The sequence below is a fragment of the Notamacropus eugenii genome, chromosome 2 (assembly GCF_028372415.1).
Source record: "Notamacropus eugenii isolate mMacEug1 chromosome 2, mMacEug1.pri_v2, whole genome shotgun sequence".
Lineage (NCBI taxonomy): Eukaryota > Metazoa > Chordata > Mammalia > Diprotodontia > Macropodidae > Notamacropus > Notamacropus eugenii.
In genome coordinates this window covers 408,027,392-408,041,221 of record NC_092873.1, presented here as the reverse complement: position 1 = coordinate 408,041,221, position 13,830 = coordinate 408,027,392, and the positions used below count along the sequence as shown (strand labels likewise).

General features: G+C 40.2%; 1 protein-coding gene across 2 annotated transcripts in view; it reads left to right on the top strand.

Annotated features, from left to right (window-relative positions):
- Nucleotides 1–12,133: 12,133 nt before the first annotated feature.
- Nucleotides 12,134–13,830, top strand: part of SMYD3 (SET and MYND domain containing 3) — a 1,053,751-nt gene continuing 1,052,054 nt past the window's right edge. The window contains exon 1 of one of the 2 annotated variants that reach the window (XM_072647643.1): nucleotides 12,134–12,408. In XM_072647643.1, coding sequence (XP_072503744.1) covers nucleotides 12,245–12,408 — 164 coding nt within the window. In that variant the 5' untranslated portion in view covers nucleotides 12,134–12,244. The remainder of the gene's footprint in view (nucleotides 12,409–13,830) is intronic. The other variant, XM_072647645.1, reaches the window with a different exon arrangement.

The following is a 13,830-nucleotide window of genomic DNA, read 5'->3' as shown; positions in this document are numbered from 1 at the left end:
TGCTAATATTTTACTTACAACTTTCACATCAATATTCATTAGGGAAATTGGTCTACAATTTTCTTTTTCTCTTTTGGCTCCTCCTGGTTCAGGTATCAGCACCATATTTGTGTCATAAAAGGAATCTGGTAGCACTCTACCTATTTTTCCAAATACTTATGGTATTGGAAATAATTGTTCCTTAAATGGTTGGTAGAATTGACTTGTAAAACCACCAGGCCCTGTAAATGTTTTCTTAAGGAGTTCAGTGATGGCTTGTTCAATTTTTTTCTAAAATGAAGTTATTTAAATATTTTATTTCCTCTTCTGTTAATCTAGGTATTTTTTGGGGTAAATATCCATCCATTTCACTTAGATTGTCAGATGGGTATACAGTTAAGCAAATTAAGCTAATTATTGCTTTAATTTTCTCTTCATTGGTGGTAAATTCACCCTTTTCATTTTTGATACTGGTAATTTGGTTTTCTTTTTTTAAATTTATTTTTAAATTCTTAACATTCACTTCCACAAGAATTTGAATTCAAAATTTTCTCCCCATTTCTCCCCACACCCCACCCCAGGACAGTATGCACCCTATCCACTCCTTCCTCCAATCTATTCTCCCTTCAATTACCCACTCTTCTTCCATCTCCCTTCCCCTCTATTTTCTTGTAGGGTAAAATAGATTTCTATACTTCATTGCCTGTACAGCTTAATTTCCAGTTGCATGCTAGAACAATTTTTAGCATTCAGTCTTAAAGCTTTGAGTTCCATAGCACATTTCACTCTGTCCTATCCTGCCCTTCATTTATTCTATTCTCTCCCTTGACTTGTCTTCCCACAATAGTGTTTATTTCTGATTATCCCTTTCCTCAATTTGCTGTCCCTTCTATTATCTTCCTTCTCCTAGCCCTTTTCCCCTTGCCTTCCTGCAGGGTAAAATAGATTTACATATTCAATGGAGTGTATGTTATTCCCTCCTTGAGCCAAATCCCGTAAGAGTAAGGCTCAATTATATCCTTTCACCTCCCCCCTGTTCCCCTCCATTGTAATAGCTCTTTCTTCCCTCTTTTATGAGATGATTTGCTACATTCTACCTCTCCCTTCCTCTTACTCCAAGTACATTCCATTCGGTAAATTTTATTTTTTAGGTATTCTCCCTTCATATTCAGCTCACCCTGTGCCCTCTGTGTGTATATATATATATATGTACATGTGTGTATATATATATATATGTATGGGTGTATACATATATGTATGTATACACATATATGTGTACACACATGTATGTGTACATACCTACACATACATACATACCCACACACACCTACATATATATATATGTATATATATATATTCCCTCTAACTACCATAATACTGAAAAAGGTCTCATAAGTTAAAATAACATCTTTCCATATAGAAATGTAAACAGCTTAACTTTAATGAGTTTCTTAAGGCTTCTCTTTCCTGTTTACCTTTTCGTGTTTCTCTTGATTCTTGTATTGAAAGTCAAATTTTCTATTCATCTCTGGTCTTTTCAACAAGAATGCTTGGAAGTCCTCTATTTCATTGAAATTCCATTTTTTCCCCTGAAGTATTATACTCAGTTTTGCTGGGTAGGTGATTCTTGGTTTTATTCCTATCTCCTTTGACCTCTGGAATATCATTACTCCAAGCCCTTCGATCCCTTATTGTAGAAGCTGCTAAATCCTGTGTTATCCTGATTGTATTTCCTCAATACTTGAATTGTTTCTTTCTGGCTGCTTGTAATATTTTCTATTTAACCTGGGAACTCTGGAATTTGGGTACAATATTTCTAGAAGTTTTCCTTTTAAGATCTCTTTCAGGAGGTGATCAGTGAATTCTTTTTATTTCTATTTTACCCTCTGGATCTAGAATATCAGGGCAGTTTTCTTTGATAAATTCTTGGAAGATGATGTCTAGGCTCTTTTTCTGATCATGGTTTTCAGGTAGACCAATAATTTTAAAATTATCTCTCCTGGATCTATTTTCCAGGTCAGTTGTTTTTCCAATGAGATACTTCACATTTTCTTCTATTTTCTCATTCTGTTGGTTTTGTTCTATAATTTCTTGGTTTCTCATAAAGTCATTAGCTTCCATCTGTTCCATTCTAATTTTTAAAGAATTATTTTCTTCAGTGAGCTTTTGAACCTCCTTTTCAATTTGGCCAATTCTGCTTTTTAAAGCATTCTTCTCCTCATTGGCTTTTTGGATCTCTTTTACCATTTGGGTTAGTCTATTTTTAAAGGTGTTATTTTCTTCAGCATTTTTTGGGTCTCCTTTAGCACACTGTTGACTCACTTTTCGTGATTTTCTTGCATTGCTCTCATTTCTCTTCCCAATTTTTCCTCTATCTCTCTTACTTGGTTTTCAAAATCCTTTTTGAGCTCTTCCATGTCCTGAGACCATTGCATATTTATTTTGGATGTTTGTGATGTAGAAACCTTGACTTTTATGTCTTCCCCTGATGATAAGCATTGTTCTTCCTCATCTGAAAGGATGGGAGAAAATACCTTTTCACCAAGAAAGTAACCTTCTATAGTCTTATTTTTTTTTCCCTTTTTTGGTCATTGTCCTAGCCAGTTATTTGACTTTTGAGTCCTTTCTCAAGAGGAGGGTATACTCTAGGGACCCATAAGTTCTCAGTTCTTCCAAGGTGGCACAATCAAGGGAGAGGAGTTTACTCTCCTGGCCTGTGCTCTGGTCTGTGAGCAACCACAAGCACTCTTTTCTGCCCAGGATCTTTGAGTAGGACTCCCTCTCCAAAGCCATCATGAGCTCCACCATGCCAGTGCTCTTCCTCATTCCAGGACTACCACTCAAAACTGAGACCCAGATCATCAGCTCAATTCCCTCAGGGTCTGTAGGCCAAGGGTTCAAAAAGTGGACTCTGCTGCTGGAGTGGGTACTGCCACCCTGAGGCCAAGGCTGGGACCAGACAGCACACCCCTCTTACCCAAGTGAAAGAGCTTTCTTACTGACCTTTGACGTTGTCTTTGGTGTTTGTGGGTTGAGATATCTGGGAATCACAGCTGCTACCCATGATTCTGGACCCTGAAGCCTGCTTCAGTCCAGTCTGTGCCATGTGACCAAGGCTGGGCTGCGCTCTGCTCTGAGCCTGTTGTGATAGGCCTTTCCTATCAGCCTTCCAGGATGTCTTGGGCTGCATATCTCTTTAATTCTGTCCTTTTATGGCTTCCAGAATGTGTTTAGAGTCATTTTTTACAGATATTTTGTGGGCTATGGGGGGAGAGCTAGAGCAGGTCCGTCTTTCTACTCTGCAGTCATGGCTCTGCCCCTGGTTTTCTTCTTTTTTTAAACAAAATCATATTAACCAAAGGTTTATTTGTTTTATTGTTTTTTCCACATAAAACCAGCTCTTACTTTTATTGATCAGTTCCATAAATTCTCACTTTCAGTTTTATTAATCTCTCCTTTGATCTTCAAAATTCCTAATTTGGTATTTTCCTGTGGATTTTTAATTTGTTCTTTTTCTACCTTTTTTAGTTGCATGCCCAGTTCATTGCTCTGCTCTTTCTCTATTTCATTCATGTAAGTCTTTAGAGATATAAAATTTCTCCTAAGAACCTCTTTAGCTGAATCCCATAAATTTTGGTATGCTGCCTCATTATGGTCATTCTCTTTGATGAAATTATTGTTTCTGTGATTTATTGTTTGACCCACTCATTCTGTAGGATTAGATTATTTACTTCCTAATTAATTTTTAATCTATCTATGGCCCTCTGTTACATGTAATTTTTATTGTATCATGATCTGAAAAGGACACACTTAATATTTCTGCCTTTCTGCATTTGACTGTGAGGTTTATATACCCTAATACATGGTCATTTTTTTGTGTGTAGGTGCCATGTACTGGTGAGAAAAAAGGTAAAGGTATATCCCTTTCTATACCCATTCAATTTTCTCCAGAGGTCTGTCATATTTAACTTTTCTAAAATTCTATGTACTTCCTTAACTTCTTCCTTGTTTATTTTATGGCTAGATTTATCTAGTTCTGAGAGTGGAAAGTTGAAGTACCCCACTAGTATAGTTTTGCTGTTTATTTCTTCCTGTAACTTAGTCTCTCCTTTAAAAATCTATATACTATAGATATACTATATGCTATACTACTTGTTGCATATATGTTTAGTACTGATATTATTTCGTTGTCTTTTAGCAAGATGTAGTTTCCTTCCTTACCTCTCTAAATTAGATCTATTTTTGCTCTTGCTTTGTCTGAGATCAAGATTGCTATGCCTACTTTTCTTTTTTTACTTCAGCTGAAGCATAATATATTCTGCTTTAGCCTTTTACCTTTACTTTATGTGTAACTCTCTGCTTAAAATGTGTTTCTTGTAGACAACATATTGCAGGATTCTGGTTTTTAATCCACTCTGCTATCCACTTTCATTTTATGGGAGAGTTCATTCCACTCACATTTACAGTTATGATTACCAATTTTGTATTTCCCTCCATCTTATTCCCTCCTCTTGTTTATACTTTTTCTCTTTCCTTTCACTCTGTCCCTCCTCACCAGTATTTTGCTTCTTATCACTGGCTTCCTCAATCTGCCCTCCCTTCTCTCAGTTCCCTCTTTCCCCTCCTATTTCTGCCTCTCTTCTATCAGCACCCTTTTTTCTTTCCCCTTTCTCCTCTTACTTCCCTACAGAGTACAATAAATGTCTATACCCAGCTGATTGTGTCTGTTATTCCTTCTTTCAGGCAAAACCAACGGGAGTAAAGTTCAAACAATGGTCACCTCTTCCCTTTTTTCCCTCTATCATAATAGGTCATTTATGCCTCTTTATGTGATGCAGTTTACCCTATTTTGCCTCCCCCTTTCCTCTCCTCCCAGTATAATCCTTTTTTTCACCCCTTAATTTTTTAAAATCATACCATCAAAATCACATCACATCAAAGTCAACTTATACCATACCCTCTGTCTATGTATTCTCCTTCTAACTGCCCTAATAGAGATACAGTTCTTAAGAATTACAAGAATCATCTTCCCATACAGGGATGTAAACATAACCTTACTGGATACCATGGTTTTTTTCCCGTTTTTCTTATTACACTTCTCTTGATTCTTGTTTTTGGAGATTAAATTTTCTATGCAGCTCTGTTCTTTTCATCAGAAAACGTTTGCAAGTTCCCTATTTCACTGAATATCTCTCTTTTCCCCTGAAAGATTTTGCTCACTTTTCTTGGGTAATTGATTCTTGGTTGTAATGTAAGCTACTTTGCCTTCCAGAAGAATATCATATTTCAAGCCCTCCCATCCTTTAATGTAGAAGCTGCCAAGTCCTGTGTAATCCTGACTGTTGCTCCTTGATGTTTGGATTGTTTTTTTCTGGCTGCTTATAATATGTTTTCTCCTTGACTTCATAATTCTGTAATTTGAGTACAATATTATTGGCAGTTTTCATTTTGGGATCGCTTTCAGTAGGTGATCAGTGGATTTTTTTCAGTAACTATTTTACACTCTGGTTCTAGGATATTAGGGCAATTTTTCTTGATAATTTCTTGAAAGATGCTGTCCAGGCTCTTTTTTCTGATTATGGCCTTCAGATAGTCCAATAATTCTTAAATTATCTCTCCTGGATCTATTTTCCAGTTCAGTTGCTTTTCTAATGAGGTATTTTCATTTTTTTGCTTTTGTTTGATGGATTCTTCTTGTCTCACAGAGTCATTAGCTTCTACTTGCCCATTCCTAATTTTTAAGGAATTTGATCTGACAATCCTTATTAGCTATAATCTTATATCTCTTCTATCCTAGGCTCAACCTATTGATACTGATGCTCGATCATCTTAACTTCCAAGTTCCTCAACCTACTTGGTTCCTATGACCTACTTCTCCACTCTGTTTCAGCTGCAAACAGATGGTCACAAGCTTCATCTTGTTGTCACCCATATGGGTTCCACTTCCATGTTCATGAACTCCAAATTCCTTTATCTAATCACAATATTTTATCTTTCTCTATTTCCTTTTGCCTTAAAACTCCCAAACTTGCTTTGTCCTCACCATAACTTCCATTGCCCACACACCTGAGTTCTTTCCTAAGCTAGCATCACCCCTGCACTGGCTAAATTCTACTTCTTTCCCTATATTTTTATTATTCAGTTGTTTATATTGTATATGACTCTTCATCACCCCATTTGGGGTTTTCTTGTCAAAGATACTGGAATGATTTGCAGTTTCCTTCTCCAGCTTATTTCACAGATGAGGAAACTAAAGCAAGCAGAGTTAAGTGACTTGCCCAGGATCACACAGCTATTAAGTGTCTGAGGCCAAAATTGCACTCAGGAAGATGAATTTTCCTGATTTCAGGCCCAGCACTCTATCCATGGCACCACCTAGCTCCCTATATTTATTCCTTGGGCTACATTTTAATTCCTTGCCCATTTGTCATATTCATAATCATGCCTTGCCAAATCCCAACCTTGGATCATTCTCCCATCTACCTCCTTTGCTCTTATTCTGCTGAAAAACATTGGAGAAAATCATAAAACTGCCAACTGATCACTACAACTTAATGCTATGTAATCTTAATTGAGCCCTCATTGAAAGGCAATCTTCCTCACACCTCCCTAATCAATTTGCTATCTTGATCATCACAGTATTGTAAACCTTTTTCAGCCTCCTGTTGCACCCTCTACTCCTATCCTTTGACCTGAGGACTTCACCTCATACTTCAGAAGTTGAGACCATTCTCCTAGAGCAAACCCCGTTCTTCATCTCACATCACGAAGATATCTTCATCCACCATCTCTTCCTTTACTTCTATCTTTCATAAAGAAGTGGCTCATTTCTTTGCTGAGGCAAAGCCTTGATATTTACCCTTAATCCTATCCCCTCAGTTTTTCTCTAGCAGATCACCTCCGCTATTATCCCCACTCTTGGTAATTTTTCAGTCTTTCCAATGCTGCCTAGAAATATACCAATGTCTACCCCATCCTTAAAAAACCCTCATTTAATCTAACAGTCCTTATTAGCTATCATCTTATATCTCCTCTATCCTAGGCTAAACCTGAGAAACCTGAGAGAATTTATTATTTTTTTGTTTTTATTTCAATTTATTTTTTTCTCAATTACATGTAAAAACAATTTTTAACATTTGTTTTAAAAAATTTTTAGTTTTGAATTCTTTCCCTCCCTCCCACCCCATCCTCTCCTTGAGAAGACAAGCAATTTGACATAGATCAGGTCTGCACAACGTGTGGCCTGTGGACAGATTGTGGCCCACCAAAGCATTTCCTACAAACAACGGTAGGCTTGTCACTGTTACTTTCCTGTTTGTCATGTGACCTGAGGCAACCAATCATTGTCAGTCTGTCTCTAGTCTAACCTATTTGCAGCTTGAAGAAGTTTAGCCTATTTTAATTTTGGTCCAAATTATGAAGGCCTGATATAGATTATACTTGTACAGTCATGCAAAACATATTTCTGTATTAGCCATGTTATAAAAGACAACGCATGTCAAAATGAAAACTCAACAAAACCCAAAACAACCCAAATCAAAAAAAATTAAGAAACTTTAAAAGTATACTTTGATTTGCATTCAGACTCCATCTGTTCCTTCTCTGGAAACAGATAGCATTTTTTGTTATAAGTCCTTTGGAACTGTCTTAGATCTTTGTATTGCTGACAATAGCTAAGTCATTCACAGTTCATCATTGTGCAGTATTGCTGGTCCTGTGTACAGTGGGTACAACTTATAATGGGTACCTCTACTTCCCCTCTTCTCATTCTCTTCTAAATTATCTGTAACCTGCATTCTGATTTCATCATTCAACTAAAACTGTTCTCTCTGAAGTTACTAATGTCTTAATTGCTAAATCTAATGGTCTTTTCTCAATATTCATCATTCCTGATCCCTCTGGAGCTTTTTTGACCTCTTTTCCAGGATACTCTCTCTTCTACAGGTTAGTATGACACTCTTTTCTCCTAGCTCAGATGATCAGAACCTGTCTGACCACTCCCTAGTCTCCTTTGGAGCATATTCATTTTCGTGCCCCTATAATTTAGTTTCCCTCAGTGCTCTGTGCTGGGTCATCCTCTTTTCTTTTCAGTCTATACTATTTCACTTGATGGCAGCTAAGTGATGCAGTAAATAGACAAACATTTCCTAGCTGTGTGACCTTAGGCAAGTCACTTAATCTTTATTTGTCTCATTTCCTCAAAAGCAAAATGGAGATAATAATAGCGTCTAACTCCCAGGGTTGTTGTGAGGACCAAATGGAATGATATTTGTAAAATACTTAGCCTGTTGCCTGGCATCGAACAGAAGCTATCAGCTCCCCTGGTTTTAACTATCATCTCTATTCAGATAATTCTGAGATCTATGTATCCAGCCCTAGCCTCTCTACAGAGCTCCAGACATTGTGAGTGGGATATTTTGTATTTATCTCAAATTCAATATGTCCAAAAACAGAATTATTTTTCCTCTAAAACCTTTCCCTCTTTCCAATTTACCTACTACTCTAGAAGGTACCTCTATTTCCCCAGTCACCCAGGATCTCAGCCTTGGTGTCAGCCTCAACTCCTTTCATACATCACATCCAATCTGTTGTCAAATCCTGTTATTTCTGTCTTCACAACTGTCATGCATATTCCTTACTCTCTACTTATTCAGCTGCATGCTGGTACTGGCCTTTATCACTTCATGCCTATTGCAATAGCTTTCTGGTAGTTCTTCCTGCTTCAAGTCTCTCCCCACTACAGTCCAGCCTCCACTTGGCTACCAAATGCAGGTCTGACTATATCACTTCCCTACTCAATAAACTCCAGTGGCTCCCTGTTAACACCAGTATAAAATATAAAGTGCTCTGTTAAGTATTTAAAGTCTTTCACAATATCATCCCTTTCTACCTTTCTAGTCTTCTTAAAATCTACTCTCCTTTACTATGATCCAGCTATGCTGGCCTGCCACTGTTCCTTGCACATGATATTCCATCTCCTGAGTTCCAGGATTTCCACTGGCTATATACTCCATGCCTGGAATGCTCTCTCCCTACCTTGGCTTCATAGCTTCCTTCAAGACTTAGATCAGATAACAATTTCTGCAGGAGGCCTTTCCTTGGTCCTACTACTGCTAGCACCTTCCCACCATGACTACTTTCAATTTAATATCTATCTATCTATCTATCTATCTATCTATCTATCTATCTATCTATCTATCTATCTATCTATCTATCTTTCTATCTATGTGTCTGTCTGTCTTTCTGTCTATCCATCCATTCATTCATCCTTCTATCCATCCATCTATCTATATCTCATTTATGTACCCAGTTACTTGCATGTTTATTTCCCAATTAGAATGTGAACTCCTTGAAGGCAGGAACCATGTTTTTGCCTTTCTTTGAATGTCTAGAACTTGGCCCAATGTCTAGCACAGCACATAGTAGGCCCTTCATAAATTCTGGTTTATTGCGTGCCCAAAAAGAGAAAGATTTCTCTTTAAATTTTGATGGTTCCATGAGGGTGCATGAAGCCTTGCCAGATACACCAGGCCTCAATGACCTGTTATGCCTCTGATATTAGAGCTCTGATGTGTAGTCTATTAGTCTGGTAATTAACCATGCACAGCCTAGTGAGATAGCCTTTACAATGCTGCAAAAGGAGTGTGCTGTAGTGGAAAGAAAACTGGACATGGAGACAGCGCACTTGGACTTGAAGCTTGGCTCCAACAATGTCTGATCATAGGCAAGTCACAATCTCTTAGAGCCTCAGTTTCCTCTTCCATTAAATAGGAGTAATAATACTTGGTGTATCTACTTCACAGGGTTGTTGTGAACAAAGCATTTAACAGCTTGTCTTCTCAATGGGGGAGGAGGGAGAAACGGAGAGAATTTGGAACTCAAAGTTTTAAAAACAAATGTTAAAAACTGTTTTTACATGCAACTGGGGAAAAGTAAAATACTAAATAAAAAACTCAAAGCATTTTGCAAACCTAAGTGCTAAATAAACATTATTATTTTTTAAAACATTTCATATAGCATGGTATAGTAGATAGAGTGCTGGATCTGGAAGAAGGAAGACCTATATTTAAATCCCATTTCAGACACTGTGAAGCCCTGGGCAAATTGCTTATCTTCTATGAACCTCAGTTTCCTCATCTGTCAAATGGGGATAATCACAGCACCAACATCACAGAATTGTTATAAGGATCAAATGGGAAAATACATGTAAAATACTTTGCAAACCTTAAAAGAGCTATAGACATGCTTCAAATATGGAACACTTTTTTACCATTTTACAGCTCTAGGAGGACCAGGTTAATCAATTGATACAAAACAATTTCTCCTTCAAGGAATCCTTTAATTACAGTTCCTCTAATTAAAAATGAAGAATATAGAATCCACACTGTAGATAACAAAAGATCCCACTATGTTTTTTATTTGTTGTTTGGACAGAGGGGAACCGTATGATTTTGCAGAACAAAATATTGCCTTAAGGATCTTTTTTCAACAGAGTGTCATTCATATATAAACATTCAAGATTCTTTGAAACATATAACAATAAAAATCACCCTACTCAACAAACCCATTTATCAGAAACCTCAGTGAGGCACAAAACAGGGAAATGTATGCACAACCATAGTGTTCACTGCTGTGTTGTAGGAAAACCAGTGTTTTTTCTAGGTCAAGGATGGATTCCTTGTCAGTGGTAAGGTCCTTCAGATATTTCTGTTTCTGGATTACATCATACATTTTATATCAAGCCCTCGAACACTGTCTCCTGTGAGAGATATGTCATTATATATGTCAAAGTGGTTTGTCTTGACCATCCACCCAGGAAAGATCAAGTGAATGAATAGTGTTCGTTGCCTGTTCACAACTTCCATTTGGATGAATTACCTGTAGTAGTAGTAGTGGTGGTGGTGGTAGTGTTAATGGTACTGGTAGTGGTAGTAATAGTAGAAGAGTAGTACTAGTAGTAGCATTTATATAACAATTAAAGGTTTACAAAATGCATTACAAATATAAATTATCTCCTTTGATCCTCACAACTGCTCTGGGAGGCAGGTGCTATTATTATTCCCATTTTATAGATGAAGAAACTGGGGCAGACAGATGTTAAATGACTTACCTGTGTTCACAAAGATGTATGTTCAAGGCTGTATTTGTCTCAAACTTCAGCCCACACCTGTAGCAGATGCTTTGGATTTTAGATGATTTCAGAGAAGAGGTATCTAAAATTCTACTAAAAGCGAACAGTCCTTTATGATGGTCTGTCTACACTGTCTCATCTTCCGTTGTTGTCCTCCTGTCCCACTCTACATGACAAAGATACTGGAGTAGTTTGCCATTTACTTCTCCAATGTGTCTCCATTTTACAGACGGGAAACTGAGGTAAATAAGGGTTAAGTGATTTGTCCAGGGTTACACAGTTAGTATCTGAGGTGGGATTTGAATTCAGATTTTCCAGATTGCCGGGCTGGAGCTCTAATCTATTGTACCATGTGGCTGCCCTTATTTTGTAATCTCTTGCCATCCGGCTGCAACACTATATCTCAAAGGAAACTATTTTCTTCCAGATAACCTACTCCAAGGCAGCTGGGGGAATAACGGATAGCCTCCAGGTCCTTCAGATTCAGATAGAATCCAAGTTCAAATCCAGTCTGACACTTACTCCTGTAGTGATCCTGGACCAGTTAACTTAACTTCTGCCTCATTTTCCCCATCCCTAATGTGGGGATAAAAATAACACCTAATTTATAGGGGTAGTGGTGAGAATAGATAAGACACTATTTGTAACGCGCTTCACAAACCTGAAGTGCTGTGCAATGCTACGATTAGGACTCATTTCCTGACTGTTAAGCTGAGTGGCCTCTGCAGGACCTGACGCTGCTGACCCTTCCAGCCTTCCAGACAGTCTCTTCTTGCTGGGTTTTTGGGACACTGTGCCTTCGCTGTTCAGTTCCTCCACATCCCATCAGGTAAGTGATGAACGTGAAGAACTGCAGTTCCCCCGAGCCTAGCCGGGTGGATCAAGGCGTGCATAGCAGCGAGGACCACGCTTCTAGCTACCTGCGTTACAGCTCTCCCGAGCACCTTCCCCCGGACTCCGCCTTCTGGCTCTGGGCATGCTCAGTGCCCTGGTTAAGTAGTGGAAACGGGCCCCGCCTCCGCTGGGTACGCAAGGGTACCGCGCAGGCGCGGGGGCCCAGGAGCCCGGGAGCTCTGGCTCACTTGTGGGTAAGAGCGCTGAGCTGAGCGCGCGGCTCCCTGGCTTGGAGAGAAGATGGAGAGGTCCAAGCTGGAGAAATTCAGGAGCCCGAGCAGGGGGAACGGGCTCCGGGCACGGGCTCCGCTGCGTCCCGGGGAGCTGCTCTTCAGCTCGGAGCCCTTGGCTTACACGGTGTGCAAAGGCAGCCGGGGCTTGGTGTGCGAGCGCTGCCTGTGCAGGTACGGGGCAAACTTGCTCCCCTGAGCGTGGGAGCGCCGCGCACATCGCCAGGGATGCTGTGCCAGGGGGTGGCGGGGGCAGAAGATGTCCTGGAGGAGGGGGGTGGCAAGGAGCTTGCCCTTCCCCATGTACTGTCCAAGGACCGCGGGAGAGGGGAGCCTGATCCCAGCTGTCAGGCCGGAGGCGGGAGTGCTCCAGGTCCGGACCCCTGGGCGCCGACCCACGTGTCTACAAGGGTTGCCATGGAGGGGCGTGCGTACTTGGGAACACACCTCTCCAGAGCTGGCCTGTGTACCCCCATCCCGCGGCTGGCCACGTCCTTGTTCCTTCTTAGCAGTAAGACAGGGAGAAGGAGAGGCGCGAAGGCGAGCAGGCGGCGCTGGGAAGGTGGATTGTACCTGGGGCAGGGAGCGGAGACACCTTGGGCCGGCAAGTAACGGGGCGGGGGAGGGCGGGACCGAGCTAAAGAGAGCCACCCCGAAGGAGGAGCGGACGCTGCGGATTGGGGCAGAGCCGGGGGAGAAGCTTTCTGATTGGGGCCAGGAGGCCTGGGGAGGGAAAGAGAGCCCGTGCGTGGAAGGAAGTGCCAGGACTAGTGCTTTTCTAGGCTGGGCTGCCCTGGAAGAGTGTGAGTGTGAGTGTGAGTGTGTGTGTGTGTGTGTGTGTGTGAGTGAGTGAGTGTGTGTGAGTGTGAGTGTGTGTGAGTGTGTGAGTGTGAGTGTGTGTGTGAGTGTGAGTGTGAGTGTGAGTGTGTGTGAGTGTGAGTGTGTGTGTGAGTGTGAGTGTGTGTGTGTGTGTGTGTGTGAGTGAGTGAGTGTGTGTGAGTGTGAGTGTGTGTGAGTGTGTGTGTGTGTGTGAGTGTGAGTGTGTGTGTGAGTGTGTGTGTGTGAGTGTGTGTGTGAGTGTGAGTGTGTGTGAGTGTGTGTGTGTGAGTGTGAGTGTGTGTGTGTGTGTGTGAGTGTGAGTGTGAGTGTGTGTGTGTGTGTATGTGTGTCTCTTTAAAATGGGGATAAAAGTAGCGCCTACTAACTCTTATGTAAAGGTTAACTATTATACATATTTATACACATACATGCAACATATGCATTGTGTCCCAAAAGTATCGGTGCAGGTTTAAGCTCTTAAAACTTAAAACTTTGAGACTCAAAAAAGAAAAGCATTATATATTATATACCCTCTTAGTTTATTTATCTGTGTATACTCACATACTTAGACACACACATATGGTAACCTTGGGTAGTGGATTGGGAGTTATCTTTGGAGCCAGGAGGACCTAGAATTAAATCTTACCTCTGCCACACACTGAGAGATGAAGTGCTTGGTAACTTAATTAGAATTAAAGGTCAGTTATGAGGCATAGTTAAGTATTTGTATGAAGTGACTTGCTCAGGGTCACACAGCTAGTGAAGAGTCAGCCTAAA